At 47.4% G+C, this 14,500-nt stretch overlaps 1 protein-coding gene across 2 annotated transcripts in view; it reads left to right on the forward strand.

Moving 5' to 3' along the window:
* Positions 1-407: 407 nt before the first annotated feature.
* LOC124979745 (keratin, type I cuticular Ha5) overlaps positions 408-14,500 on the forward strand; it is a 31,732-nt gene continuing 17,639 nt past the window's right edge. The window contains exons 1-7 of one of the 2 annotated variants that reach the window (XM_047544386.1): positions 408-866; positions 1,468-1,550; positions 1,789-1,945; positions 2,381-2,542; positions 2,646-2,771; positions 2,950-3,170; positions 3,539-3,725. In XM_047544386.1, the coding sequence (XP_047400342.1) occupies positions 408-866; positions 1,468-1,550; positions 1,789-1,945; positions 2,381-2,542; positions 2,646-2,771; positions 2,950-3,170; positions 3,539-3,725 (1,395 nt within the window). Of the gene's footprint in view, positions 867-1,467; positions 1,551-1,788; positions 1,946-2,380; positions 2,543-2,645; positions 2,772-2,949; positions 3,171-3,538; positions 3,726-14,500 lie in introns of those variants that run through there. The other variant, XM_047544389.1, reaches the window with a different exon arrangement.

Raw genomic sequence — 14,500 nt, forward strand, 5'->3', positions numbered from 1 at the left:
GACAGCTAGAGCTCCTCAGGGGAAGGCAGAAAGGGAAGTCAGGTCTCCAGCGTCATTTGTGAGGCCACTCCCAGTTTATGGGATCTGGTGCAAAGACTCTTTGAAGAGGCAATAAAATTCACAGTCTGCTAGGAAATGACAACAGCAGAGAGTCCTGACTTAGCAAACCAAATCAACAATTTTTTTTTTTTTTTTTTTTTTTTTTACAAGGCAAGGAATTCTGGATGGGTAGTGAAAATCACATTCTAATGCGATTAGCTTTCTGGGCTAGGAAAAGGCTTTCCCAAGAGCAAAAGAAGTGTAACATGCCAACACCCCATAGAGAGTGTATATAAGCACACCGGAGAGGCCTTGAGAGTCCAGAACCTGAGCTCTGTGCTAAACTGCAACCTTCCTCTGCCAGCATCATGGCCACCCAGATCTGCACCCCGACCTTTTCCTCTGGGTCTGTCAAAGGCCTCTGTGGCACAGCAGGTGGCCTTTCTCGCATGTCCACCATCCGCTCCCTGGGCTCCTGCAGGGTCCCCGGTCTTGCTGGTGCTTCGGGGTCCATCTCTTCCTTTAGAATGGGCCTCCCTGGCCTAGGGAGCTGCTTGTCTGGCTCCTACTTGTCAGCTGGGTGCCACCCGTCTGGCTTTGTTGGGAGCGGGGGCTGGTTCTGTGAGGGCTCCTTCAATGGCAACGAGAAGGAGACCATGCAGTTCCTCAACGACCGCCTGGCCAACTACCTGGAGAAGGTGCGCCAGCTGGAGAGGGAGAACGCGGGGCTGGAGAGCCGCATCCGTGAGTGGTATGAGTGTCAGATCCCGTACATCTGCCCGGACTACCAGTCCTTCTTCAAGACCATTGAGGATTTCCAGCAGAAGGTAATGGGGACCTGATCTCCCACCAGTTGGGCACCCTGCTGCTGGGAGGGATCTGTCTCATTCCAAGACCTTCCCAGGTGGGACTTAGCTTATAGGGAATTTTCCTGTAAAGACAAACTTTTCTCTCTAGGACCCAGGATTCTCTACAGGTCTCTTGCTTGTACCCTGTTGTCAGTCACTTCTCAGTAGCTCAGTTACAGGGAGGGAAGGAACATGTATTGAGCTCCTACTGGGTTTGGTACTGTGCCTGATATTTTCCTATCCACTGATTTATCTATTCCTCATCTTGGAGAGATGAGTATTACTGAACCCACTTAATACATAAGGAGGTTGAATTTTGGAGGGTTCAGCAACTTGCCCAGCATCACAGAGCCTGAGGGTGTTGGATACAGAATTTGAACCTGGGTCTGCCTCACCTTGGTATGCCACACTGTGCCAACTGGGGGCTACAGATGCCAGGACTGATGTCCTTATAATGCCCCTCCTGGGGCCAATACTCTCATTATGCCTGGTGTCCAGGCTCATGGCCTCTGTGAGCCAGGTTACCCACCTCCCCACTGCTGGAACTCCCCCACTTCATGGGAAGCCTTCTGTTCCCCAGATCTTGCTGACCAAGGCAGAGAATGCCAGGCTAGTCCTGCAGATCGACAATGCCAAGCTGGCTGCTGATGACTTCCGGACCAAGTGAGTGGCCTGACCAGGGGAGCTTTGCTCTGCTGCCGCCTCATCTCTGTCCCTTGCTTTTGGGAACTTGTGTGGTGGAATAACACCAGCGGGAGTAGAAAATGGGAAAATGTGGTGCCAATCTCTCCTGGGGCATGCTACTGACCCCAAATCAGTCATGGCAGCTGGGCAGCTGGGCATGGGGCCCTGCCTGGGTGTGGCTCCCCTTGCAGCAGACTCAGCAGGGTTACGTATGCAGGTATGAGACAGAGGTGTCCCTGCGGCAGCTGGTGGAGGCCGACATCAATGGCCTGCGCAGGCTCCTGGATGAGCTGACCCTGTGCAGGGCTGACCTGGAGATACAGGTGGAGTCCCTGAAGGAGGAGCTGATGTGCCTCAAGAAGAGCCATGAGGAGGTGAGGCTGGTGCCACCTGATCCCATCCAGCTGAGGGAAGCAGACCTTGGGCTCCTTGTGTCTCAGGAACTAGGTGAAACACTAAGACATTATCCTCATAGTAATCCCAGGAGTGACATAGTAATAATACATACATAGTAATACAAGCTCCATCAAGACGGAGGCACAAAGAGCTTAAGTCACAAAGTCCATACTCTGCCCATGACACCAATCTCCAATTAGGCTCTGGTGCCTGATAACAATTCTATTTGCCTGGTGTTTGTGTCATCTCCCTTAAATCTCCCAAATCCCCAGGAGGAAGTAGGTGTGCATCCACTGGGAGACCCAGTTAAGCATCCTGCCTAACAGTACACAGCTGGCAAAGAGGAGAGGCGAGTGTGAACTCAGGTCAGTTGATGCTAAGCCAGCGTCCTTCTCCTTGCTTTCCCTCTGCAGGAAGTCAATGCCCTCCGTAGCCAACTTGGGGACCGACTGAATGTGGAGGTGGATGCCGCCCCGCCAGTGGATCTCAACAAGATACTGGATGATATGAGATGCCAATATGAGGCCCTGGTGGAGAATAACCACAGAGATGTGGAGGCCTGGTTCAACACCCAGGTGGGGTGGGGCAGTCCAGGAGCTTGAACTCCTGGGGTGGGGTCCCCCTTTAAATTAGCTTCACTTGGTCTGACCATGCCCTACATCCTCTCATGTGTTGCAGACTGAGGAGCTGAACCAACAGGTGGTGTCCAGCTCGGAGCAGCTGCAGTGCTGTCAGACGGAGATCATCGAGCTGAGACGCACGGTCAATACCCTGGAGATCGAGCTGCAGGCCCAGCATAGCATGGTGAGTGGCATCTGCCTGAGTGACTGGTCATGGTTCATGGCAGGCTCCCTGGCTCACCAGCCTCGGCATGTGGGTTACCATGGGGCCTGATCACAAACCATGTGCAGGTACCCCAGGGCTGTGGGTGTCTGGGGTGGGGTACCTTTCCCTTGGTAGCTCTTCCTCTTTCCCATTGCAGCGAAATTCCCTGGAATCCACCCTGGCAGAGACAGAGGCCCGCTATAGCTCTCAGCTGGGCCAGATGCAGTGTATGATCACCAACGTGGAGTCCCAGCTGGCCGACATCCGCTGTGACCTGGAGCGGCAGAACCAGGAGTACAAGGTGCTGCTGGATGTCAAGGCCCGGCTGGAGTGTGAGATCAACACGTACCGGGGCCTGCTGGACAGCGAGGACTGCAAGTGAGTGACCCATGGGTCCTGGGAGCCGGGGTGGGGGAAGGCCCAAGTGGGAGGCATCAGACCCTGAAGTGGTTGTGGCAAAAATGAAGGGTATAGAACCCAATCTACTGGAGGTTCCTTCTTGTCCTTGGCTTTGGTAACGCCCAGGGGACAGGCCAACCCAGCCCACACCCTGCTTCTCCAACCGTTGTTTTTGCTTGGGAGTTTCTCGTCTTTTCTGCAGTTCTATCCTTTCACTCTAAGGGATTTCAGAGGCACTGAAATAGTTTGAGACCCACCATCCCACTTCATCCCCTAAATCTGTTTCACATCATTCTCAGTCCAATGCCCCAATGTCAAGTGCACCCTGCATGATGTAATTTCCCCAGGCTTCCTGCTCACCCTTGTGCCACGGATTGCAAGTCTGCCGTGAGAGTTCCTTATGTTCCCTGCGCCCCAACTGTGCCCTGCATTCCGGGTCCCCAGGTCAGCACCCAGATCCGCACCATCACCGAGGAGATAAGGGATGGGAAAGTCATCTCCTCCAGGGAGCATGTGCTGCCCCGCCCACTGTGATCAGGCTTGGCCCCCAGGAAGCCCTCTGTGGCTTCTGGCTGCTAAATGACTCCCCCAGTCGCCCAGAGGGGGAGGCCCTCTGCTTAGCATGTTTTTCTCACCAAATTCTTCTCGTATTGTGTGTCTGGTCTTAACTGTGCTTTTGGCATCATGTGTAACCAGGTTCCCCTGGAAATGAACCTAATAAAGTGTGTTCTCTTGCTCAGCACACCTGACCCTGGCTGCTTCTGTTGATTCTCCTGTGGTTGGTTAGCAGGGGTGTTTGAGCAGGGGTTGTAGGAGAGTTGTGGGGTTTGGTTTCATGTCTGTCTTGTCTGGCTCTGAGTGGTCGGAAGTTGGCAGAGTGATTTAAAATACTTGATAACAGGGATCCTCAGGCCCTGGTCCTCGAGAGCAGAAACTGATCCCATGTGAATGGGCTAGCCCATTGGCAGCCCCTGTAGGGCAGTCTGAGGACAGGCACATGCTCCCGTGCCAGTTCTCCTGGAAGCCCTGCCTGGATAGGGTGAAAATTCCTCACGTTCTTTGCATCTTCTCCTGCCTTGCCCAGATCCTATCATCCTACTGCTCGACACTGGGGACAGTTCAGGAGAGGGGAGTCCTAGGACCAACCAGAAAGGACCAAACTCCAGGCAGCCAGGTTGAGTCAACTACCCCAGGAGGGGAATGAGGAGGAGCCGGGAGGTGAAGGCAGAGGGCCAAGCGAATCTGTGTCCCCAGTGTGGTGTGGGAAGGGAAGGGTGGTAGGGACTGTGGGGTGCAGGTGCTCAGATAAGGAGTGTGGGGAGGGGACAGGAGGACCTTGAGATGGAACAGAGTGCCTGGATTCTATAGGCTGAGCTGTGTGGGTCTGGTGTGGGGCCTGAGCAGTCCAGACCTGGAGATCCTGCTGGTCAGAGTAGCATGGTCTATAAGAAGTCTGAGAGTCCCATGCTGGCTCCTTTGTCCCCTGCCTCATTCTTCAATTGAGAACACAGGCCGAGGGAGGGCAGTGACCTGTTCCAGGTCACACAGTCATGATTGGCAGAGACCTGGTCCTAACCCAGTGACACTGACTCTGCTTCTGGGCTCTTACTTGAGGACAAAACCTCTGTGAGAAGCGCTTGTCGGGGTTGCGTACGGACCCCTGGCCCTAGGTGGAGCCTGGCCAAGATGGCGCCTGGCAAGCTGCCAGTGCAGTTGAAAAACTGCTATTCTGCACGTATACAACTAACTTCACCTTGAGGAAGTCTCAGTAATTGGTCAGGGCCTCTGCATGATTCTTGCGTGATTCTTAGGTGCTTCAAGTTATACCCATATACGTCTATCTTTTCCCCACATATCGTGAATATTCTAATTAGTTGATATAACCTATATAAGTGACAATAACTTCCCAGAAAGGGAAGAAAAATAAAAAGAAGAAAAAGCTGTTAATAGGAAGTTTGCCACCCATCACGTCTCCGGGTCGTTCTTGCTGGCGGGAGCGACAAGTGGTGCTGAACCCCGGGAATCTTACGTGCCGCGGAGAGGTGAGTGAGGTGAGCAACGGATCGGTGAAAGTGTGCACCCAGATCTGTCAGTGGACAGGGAGGTTTCCTAGAGACGATAATATTGTGATTGTGATAAAGTTCCTAGGAACGAGAGGTGAAAGTTTCCTCAAAAAATGGGGAACGAGGTTGCTAGATGTAGAATGGAAGGTCCCTTGAAAGAAATTCTTAAAGCTAACGGCACTTCCTTAAAGACAAACTGCTTGGGCATTTTTAAAGCAGGTAGAGGAGATTTCACCTTGGTTTCTGGAAGAAGGATTGTTAACTATCCCACAGTGGGAACACCCGGGGGAAGATTTAAAGTGCTGTCCGGTAACGCTCCCAGGGACGTTAGCAGTTTGGTCATTAGTCAGAACTTGTTTGCGTTCCCCTCGGGAGGCTTTACAAAAGGCAGTTGCGCAGGGAGAGGAAGTGTTAGAAAAGGTAAAAGAAGAGTCACAAAAGGGCTCTGTTAGCACTCAGTCAGATTCTGATGAGAGCGAAGAGGGACTCTCAGAAATGGAGTTAAATAAAATTAGTGAAGAAACAAAGTGTTCTCAAGCTGGTTCAATTAGTCAACAGGCATTAAGGGAATTGGAGGGCATAGGGCAGCAGCTAGAAGACAAAAAAAAGGCGTTACAAAAAAAAAAAAAAAAAGAGTTACTCAAAAGAGTTGAGCTTACAAAAATATGCAGTGGCGCAGTGGAAAAAAAAAAAAAAAAAAGGGAGAAAGTACAAATAAAACCACAAACAGAGCACAAAGAGAAAAATCAGTTTAGGGGAGGGTCCCCCTAGGCAGAGAGCTCAGCAGCTCCATTCCTTAAAAGTAGTAAAAAATAATGTTTTCTGATTTTCTGCATTCAAACCTAACCTGATTTCTCAACCAGGCAAAAAAGGGGTTAAAAAGTCCTGGGTGATCCTCCCTCCCCCTGCCAAATTGGAATGTAACTACAGCGTCTCAAGGAGAAAAGGGGGGTAACCTAAAGATAAGAAGAAAAGAAGAAAAAAAAAAAAAAAAAAAAAAAAGTGTCCGTTTTAACTCCTGGGCCGCTACAAAAAACTAACTTATTCTTCAGGATTCTTGTTTGTTTTTTTTTTCTTTAATGCTGTACTTTTGAGCTCATAATTTTGATCCTGCATACCTAGGTTAATGATTTTTTTTCTCTTTTTGATCAGTTCTATTTTTTATTCAACTGAAGTTTTTTAAACAGCTGTTTCATTGCAATGAACATTTACCTATAAATTACAAGGCCTTTGATTTTGTGTTATTTGTATGTCGTACTGTCTGGTGTTATGTCTTATCTGCATCAAAACTGAGAGCTCTTAAAATTAAAATTTAAAAATGGATCCAAATACTTTTATTCACATGATTTAAAAAGGTTCAATTTAAATTGGGTAAACTAATAAAAGTAAAATATTTTTAAAAATAACTTGCAAGTTTCCAGGTGGTCAAACTAATGAAATGTTAATGTTAAACAATGTCTAATATCAATTGCTTCTAGGACTTTTCTTCAACAGGAAAGAGGCAGCAGATCCTGTTCAGGACACTTGTCTGATATCTTGGTTTTTATAAAATAAATAAATTGGAGTTAACATGTATGGGATTACTCAAATGTGTTTGTAGAGACGTCTGGTTAATTTACAAAGTTGAAATGCTAATTGTTAAATAACATCAAGTACTTTTAACTCCTCAAATTCCATGGGGTATCATACTTAAACATTATTGGTGTTTTCATAGGTTGGTAAATAAAAGGGTTTAAACTTGCTTTGTGCCATCACTAAACTAAAAACAAGGTTACTAAAAGTTATGTCCTAACAAGTGGAATTCTATATATAAAGGGTCCCAAAAGTTTCAACTGTGTTTCAATTAAGGGTACTATAAACAACAAAATATTTAATCTTATTAAAATAGGGTGATTTATCTAAATTCAGAAATTTCATAAGAGTTGTTTCAAAATGTGAACTAAAAGGTGTCAACAGATAAAAATAAATAAATAAATAAATAAATAAAAGGTTCTGGGTATAGAAATATATTTAGTAAAAGGTAAAAGGAAATGTTTCTGGATAAGAAAGTCTGTGTGTAACAAAGGACAAGCTTCAACAAATCTGTGTGTAACTAAGTTGGTTGTATGTATGTAAAACAGCTAAAGCTATTTAAGGTTTTTCCTAAGGTGAAATACTAATGTTCTGATATAAGCCAAAGTTTAATCTATATGGTAAAATGACATGGTAAAATGACAAGGATTTCTTAGAAACACTAATTTACTCTTAACTTTGTGTCTCTTAAGTTTTATTCTTTAGAACAATTGTCTTAAAAATAGGGGTTTATACAATTATGGTTAAACAACTGTTAAAGATTGTACTACGTTATAAAGTCTAAATTTTTCTTTAAAAACTAAAATTGGTAAGAACCAATTCCTCACTAAAATTAAAATAACTCTAACCACAGATGTACCTTATAACCCACAAAAACAAGGTATTGTTGAACATACACATCTCACCCTCAAAAATGTTCTTTATAAACAAAAAGGGGGAATAGAGGAGACCTTCAGGTCCCCTAAAGATAAACTTTCTCTTTGTCTCTTTGTTTGGGGTTTTTTAACTCTGGGTAATAAGGGTAACTCGGTGCTTTACTGGAGCTGTGGCTCAGTTTGTGTGTTTCCACGGAATAAACTAACTTACTACCTCTTTTTAGTCTCTTAGGAGGAACAGTTCAACTATGTAACAAAACAACTGCTTCTCTCAATTGTACTTCAGATTTGTGCTATCTCTCAATGTTAAAATGCTTCTAGGTTCCTGCTGGCAGACTTAATGTGTGTTCCTACCTTCCTACCAGTCCCAGTCTCTCTTACAGATGCAAAATTGCCAGTGTTACTATCAAGAAACAGGAGAGAATTTGACATCACAGCGGGTATGGTCACTGCAATAGTGGTTTCTGCAACAGCAGCACTAGCAACTGCCATACCTACAGCAACAGCAGTCAATCACTTGGCCGAAAATATAGCTGCAGCCTTACAGACTAAAGAGACCCTAAACCAACATCTAACAGCAGGCATACTCCTTATGAACCAGCGAGTGGACTTACTTCAAGAACAAATGGACATTTTACAGGAACTGTTAAACGTGGGATGTATTTATCATCTGGCGGGACTGTGCGTTACACCTGTAGCTTATCATAACTTCAGCTATGCAGCAAATTTGTCTAGAATCTTGTTTGTTCAGCTACGTACCAACTGGTCTTATGAATTTGATAATCTTACTGCTATTCTTAGATCTCAAATTGTTAGTCTCAATGCTACTAGAGTTAATGTAGCCCCTATGTCCGAAGTGCTAAGTTGGCTATCCTCCTCTTTCAGCTTTGTAAGCAATGGGCAGGTATGGGAGCCTTTTGTATGTTCATGGTTGTTGCTGTTGTCTTCCTCACACGCCTTATCATGCGCATGCGCCGAGATCAAGCGAGAGATCGTATCATCTTCCATCAGGCCATGGCTGCCCTAGAGGCCGGCAGCTCCCCACAAGTGTGGCTCGCGAGGCTGGACCATTGACCAGACGGGTAAGGTAGTAGGTAACGCCGTACCAACCTAAGACAGGAGCTGTAGCATGCTCTACAGTTATCCGATGACGGGTAAGGACGGTAGTTGACCACTCCGCCTAAGACAGGCTTGGTCCCGAGCTTTTCTTTTAAAAGAAAAAAGGGGGAACTGTCGGGGTTGCGTACGGACCCCTGGCCCTAGGTGGAGCCTGGCCAAGATGGCGCCTGGCAAGCTGCCAGTGCAGTTGAAAAACTGCTATTCTGCACGTATACAACTAACTTCACCTTGAGGAAGTCTCAGTAATTGGTCAGGGCCTCTGCATGATTCTTGCGTGATTCTTAGGTGCTTCAAGTTATACCCATATACGTCTATCTTTTCCCCACATATCGTGAATATTCTAATTAGTTGATATAACCTATATAAGTGACAATAACTTCCCAGAAAGGGAAGAAAAATAAAAAGAAGAAAAAGCTGTTAATAGGGAAGTTTGCCACCCATCACGTCTCCGGGTCGTTCTTGCTGGCGGGAGCGACAAGCGCTGGCCATGCCTGTGTTGCCAGGTATTTGGTGCTAAACACAAGCTTGCCTTCTTGCTGGATAAGCCAGAGGTGCAGCAACACAGGCCTCGGGAGATGTGCACAAAGCACCCTGCACTGTGCCTGACTCTACTGCCCTGCAGCGTGTGCCCAGACATGTCCTGTGACTTCTTTAGACTTCTCAGCAGTTCCACCTGTGAAATGGATCTATCCAGAGGGATAATTTATGTACCGTGCTCCAAATGTGGTACCTACCAGAGTTGGTGTCAACCAAAATGAAGAGTTCTAGGTTCAGTGGGGAACAGAAAACCCCACTGGGTGTGCCAAGCTTATTGCTGGGCATGTGACAGGATGCTGGGGTGGGCAGTGCTGTGGGCAGCAACCTCAGAGCTGGACAGTGAACTCGTAGGCCTCTGCTTCAGAGGATCCACTCAGCTTTGGGCAGATGACAAGTCCATATGGTTCTCACCCCTGTCCAGCCTCCCTCTCTGCTCCACCCCTGCTTTGGGGCTTGAGGTCTACATCCTAGGCTCTGGGCTGAGGCTCAGGGGATGGATCGAGCCTTCTGTTTAGAAAATGGATCACTGCTTTGCCGCCATGTTGGAGCAGACAGACTGCACAGGGTTATGACCTAACAGGTAATCATGCTGTCAACACCACACAAAGCTTATTGTTTTATGAGCACTCTACAGTTCATAGAGAATAGTCACAGGTTTATCACTTGCACACAAACAACTCTGTGTGGTTGTGGGAGATTTACTTATGTATCATTGTCTCAAGTTTTATTAAATTCTCCAGAGGAGCACCTGAACCAGCTAAGGAACCCCTCAACCTCACGCACACCCTTAACCGAGTTCTGATTGTGGTCACTACCAATGTGCAGACCAGAATGCACATTGACAGAGTAAGCACTGACCCATCCAAAGTCACACAGAGAGTGGCAGTCCTTTTGGGTGGTTGGGTTCTTATATCATTACTCTTTCCAGGACATCAACAGAGAGATAATATCAATATTACATTTTCTGAAATTTTATCTTGATTTTGAGGTGGTTGATTTTTTTTGGCATGATCTAGGTACAATGTCTGGCCATCTTCCTGTTCACACACACTCATGATTCAGGGAGCCCATTAAGAGGCAATGTACGGAGCACCTTGTTCACAGCTCATCTGTGCTGATGGATGCAAGGGTTCAGCGAGGCAGAAGCAGGGTGGTGGAAGCAGCTGGACCAAAAGTGGACAGCAGGCACAATTCCCATAGGGTTCCATCCAGGTGAGGGGACCCCCTCCTGATACTCCCAGGATCAGCACTGGGGATGGCAGGAACTGGTGTGGCAGGTTCCAAGTTCCGCAGACAGGGAGATTCTGCTGAGAATGGGGCACCTGGCTAAGGCTGTAGGGCAGAATTGGATTCAAGGATGGGTAGAAAAAGGAGGAAGGAGGGCAAAGGGTATTTTAGGACATGGTCATTTGAATGTCCCTATGGTGTGTTCTGGGGACAATATGAGCCCATTCAAGCAAAGCGCAAAGATCCTGGAGGGAAAGTATTAGGATACTTGCTAACACTGTTAGTTCTTGCAGATTAAGGGTTCTAGGTGATTATTTTGTTCTTGAAAAAGAAGGTTAAGAGCTTTCTGCCCCCTTGCTGTTCATGAACTGAGTGACTTTCCTCTGCCATGTTCTCCGCCATCATGCCTGACCTCACCTCAGGCCCAGAGCTGTGCCATCTACGGGCTGAACCTGCTGTCCCCCTACCCCCATGAGGCTCCAATGCCTGCCTGAGCCTGGGATGACAGGCATCTCCTTCTTCACTGTGCCCATCTGATGGTCTCTGATACATTCTTCAATTTTGTCTGCTCCCCTCTGGACAAAATTGGTTGGTCAAATCTCAGTAGTTTCAACCTCGCATACATTTCTCACATCTCTATCATCAGAGATGGTCACATCACATGGTTTATCATAACTAGTTATACTGTGACATCCAAGGGAGCAGGTATTTGTCTCATGGATCTTTGCATACCCAGGGCCTACAAAGTGTCTCAGGCTGAATGTTTGCTGATTGAATAAAGGAAGAAAGGAACTCGCCTGGGATAACACTGTCAACAGAAAGCTGGAAACTACATCATCTTCCATATTAGCACGACCTGAACGTGTACATGTTTTGTAGCATAAGGATGATAATGTTCTTACCTTGAGAACATATGGGCTCCTATCGTCATGTATACCTGGTAAATAGTAAGGGTTCAGAAATGTTTGTTGAACAAGGAAACCTTAACCTATGCATGGTAGGCACTATGAACTATTTGTGGATGAGAAGATCGGACCCGAAAGGAAGAAGTGACTTACCGGTTGTCCCTCAGGTTCCCTGGGGCAGCATGAGGCTCCTGCTCTGACTCCTGGCCCTGAGCACAGTTCTTAAGTGCATGGGGTACTTCTGTGGTAGAGGAAAGCTTTAGAAAAACCTGAATGCATTGGGCACAGAGCTATAGACTTCTGTCTCTGGATTTATTTCTTAAAGGAAGTTGTTCTGGAACAGCATTGTAAGTGAGTGCAAGAGGCAATTCCCTGAGTTGTAACGCATGGCAAGTGGCTGCTGGTATTGTCCACACTGCCTGTCTCCCAAATGGCATACAAAAGTCCCCAGGACCTCAGATCCTGTGAGGCAGTGAGCACATCATATGTAATGGCTTTATCTGTCACTTTCAACTCCAGAATTCACATCAATTTTGCTGTTTCTAGCAAACTGTGACTATTGCTGGGTTTGAGAGTTTGTAGTGAACAATAATATGCAAGTGGATGTTCAATTAATTTAAATTTATACATGTCAGCACTTAACCTAATAAAAAAGAGGAGGGAAAAGAAAAAGGAATGCTAAGAAAGAACGGAAGTAGACCAGAATATACAGAATATATCATATTATTATTTTATCAATTTTTTAATCAAGAATTTTTCGCCATGTTTTTAGCACTCAATTTTCTCCCTGGGGCAGATGCCTTTTTTCCTCTACCAAACAACTGGTCATTTTGGCATGAACTGCTCATGACACAGATGTTGGATCCCTTCCTGGCTTGGGGTCTCGGCCTCCTGTCTGTGAGAGGAGAGTAGGAGTAATAAGAACAACTGTGCTTTTCTACACCCTCTCTATTTGAATTTTCTGTCTTTCCCTTCCTTTCTCTACTCCTTTCCTCTCAAAACACAATTCACCCTGGGCAAATCGTTCATCATTTGCTCACTCTTTCTGAGACATCTAGGAGTCCAGTTCTGTGCTTGACATGACAGGAGCATCCAAAGAAGTACAAGGTCAGTCCTCAGGTCAGTCCTTCCCAGTGTCCCTGAGAAGCTGGGGCTGAAACACAAGACTGAGGATGGCAGTTCATGGAGGGCCAAGGGATCTCCCACCATCCATTGCCATGGGTGCTCAGCATTGGAAAGGTGCATCAGGGCTGGAGCAGGGGCCAGGCCCCAGGGAGAAGGGATGGCTGGGGCTGGGTTCCCAGAGGCAGTGGGGCAGGTTTGAGGCCTAGAACCAGAAAGCCTGGGCTTTAGTCTTCCTGGGAAGCCTGTGTAGACCTTGGGGAACCAGTCACTATTTGGACTATTGAGCTCTCCTGAGGAAACTGGCATCCTTCTATCCATGGCTGTGTTGAAAGGCGTGCGTGGGCTTCAAGGAGAAAGCACACCTTGAACAAATGCTAGTTCTGCCGACTCTGTTGCTCATCACCTGTGTGACCTTGGTCAGGCTCCTGAAGCATTCCAAGCCTCAGATTACTCATCTATTAAATGGGGCTATGGACCATGCTGATCTCATGATGTTGTGAGGACCGAGTGAGAGAATGCATGGAGAAAGTTAAGCACAGGGCCTGGTAGGTTCTGAGCGCTCAGTGCACCATGTCCCATCAGCTTCGTTATTAACAGGGCTGTGCTGAAGAGCATTCAAAGCTGAATAGTACCTGAGAAAATAACAGAATCTGCTCCCTAGCGTTGCCATGAGAATAAATGAGTTTGAAGCATCTCAAACACAGCCACCTGTGATCAGCGCTCACTGGGGCAGCTGCTCTGATGGCCTGTCTCCGCCCAAGCACAGTCTTACACTGAGACCGTCTTACACTTAACTGTCCTCAACTGGGAGGACAGTTATGGACCCCTGCCTGGGGACCCACGTGATCCCTGGGGCTGTGCAGGTTTCCCAGGTCTTCCTTCTGTGACTTCTCAGGGCCTTGTGACTCCAGGCTGGCCCACCCAGAGCAGGAGGTTGTGACTTAGCAGGGTGGGTAAGTCCTATTCCCACTTGGCTGGGAAACGCAAGCATCTGAGGAGGCTCGTCCAGGCTCTCAGGTCACTCTGCCATTTGCACTGAGGATGGATCTCCAGGGAGGAGATGCTGAGGCAGCCAATGGGCCCCCAGGCTTGTGCTGGTTATACGGGTGTCTGGGTGCAGGAAAGGCATGTTGACTCATTGGAAGTGAGTATCCGAGGGCCCCAAACCTATGTACCTAGCCCACGGGAGAGTGGCCTGTGTGCTCAGAGCCTGTCCATATTCCCTAGTGACAGCTGCTTGGCATCATCGGTCTCAGTGTAAGACTGTGCTTGGGCGGAGACAGGCCATCAGAGCGGCTGCCCCAGTGAGCGCTGATCACAGGTGGCTGTGTTTGAGATGCTTCAAACTCATTTATTCTCATGGCAACGCTAGGGAGCAGATTCTGTTATTTTCTCCCCAGTTTACAAAAGAGAAGACAGAAAGACATCCAAAGAAGTGAAGTCAGGGAACCCACAAATTCAGATGTAGCCATCCTGTGCTGCTTCTCCTGGGACAGCATTGGGTGAGCAGCAGCCCCATGTGGAAACCACCCCACTTGTCTCCTCCTGTTCTCCGTAGATTCCATCACATCCAGCCCAGGCTGGGATCCCAGGCTTTTTAGTAACCAGCTAGGGGCATGAAGCAAGCTCTTGCCATTTCTGAGTCTTGATTTCTTCAGCTTCAAGGTAGGGATGAGAAGCTCAGGCTTTTGGAATAATTCTGGGGGTTCAGGGAGATCATGTGTGGGGAAGCGCTGGGTGCTGTGCTTGCTTCACTGCTGGTGCTCAGTCATGGTTGTTTTCTCTCTCTCTCTCTCTTTTTTTGGCACTGTGGATTGAACTCAGGGACACTCGACCACTGAGCCACATGCCCAGCCCTATTTTGTATTTTATTTAGTGACAGGGTC

Source organism: Sciurus carolinensis, chromosome 3 (assembly GCF_902686445.1).
Source record: "Sciurus carolinensis chromosome 3, mSciCar1.2, whole genome shotgun sequence".
NCBI lineage: Eukaryota > Metazoa > Chordata > Mammalia > Rodentia > Sciuridae > Sciurus > Sciurus carolinensis.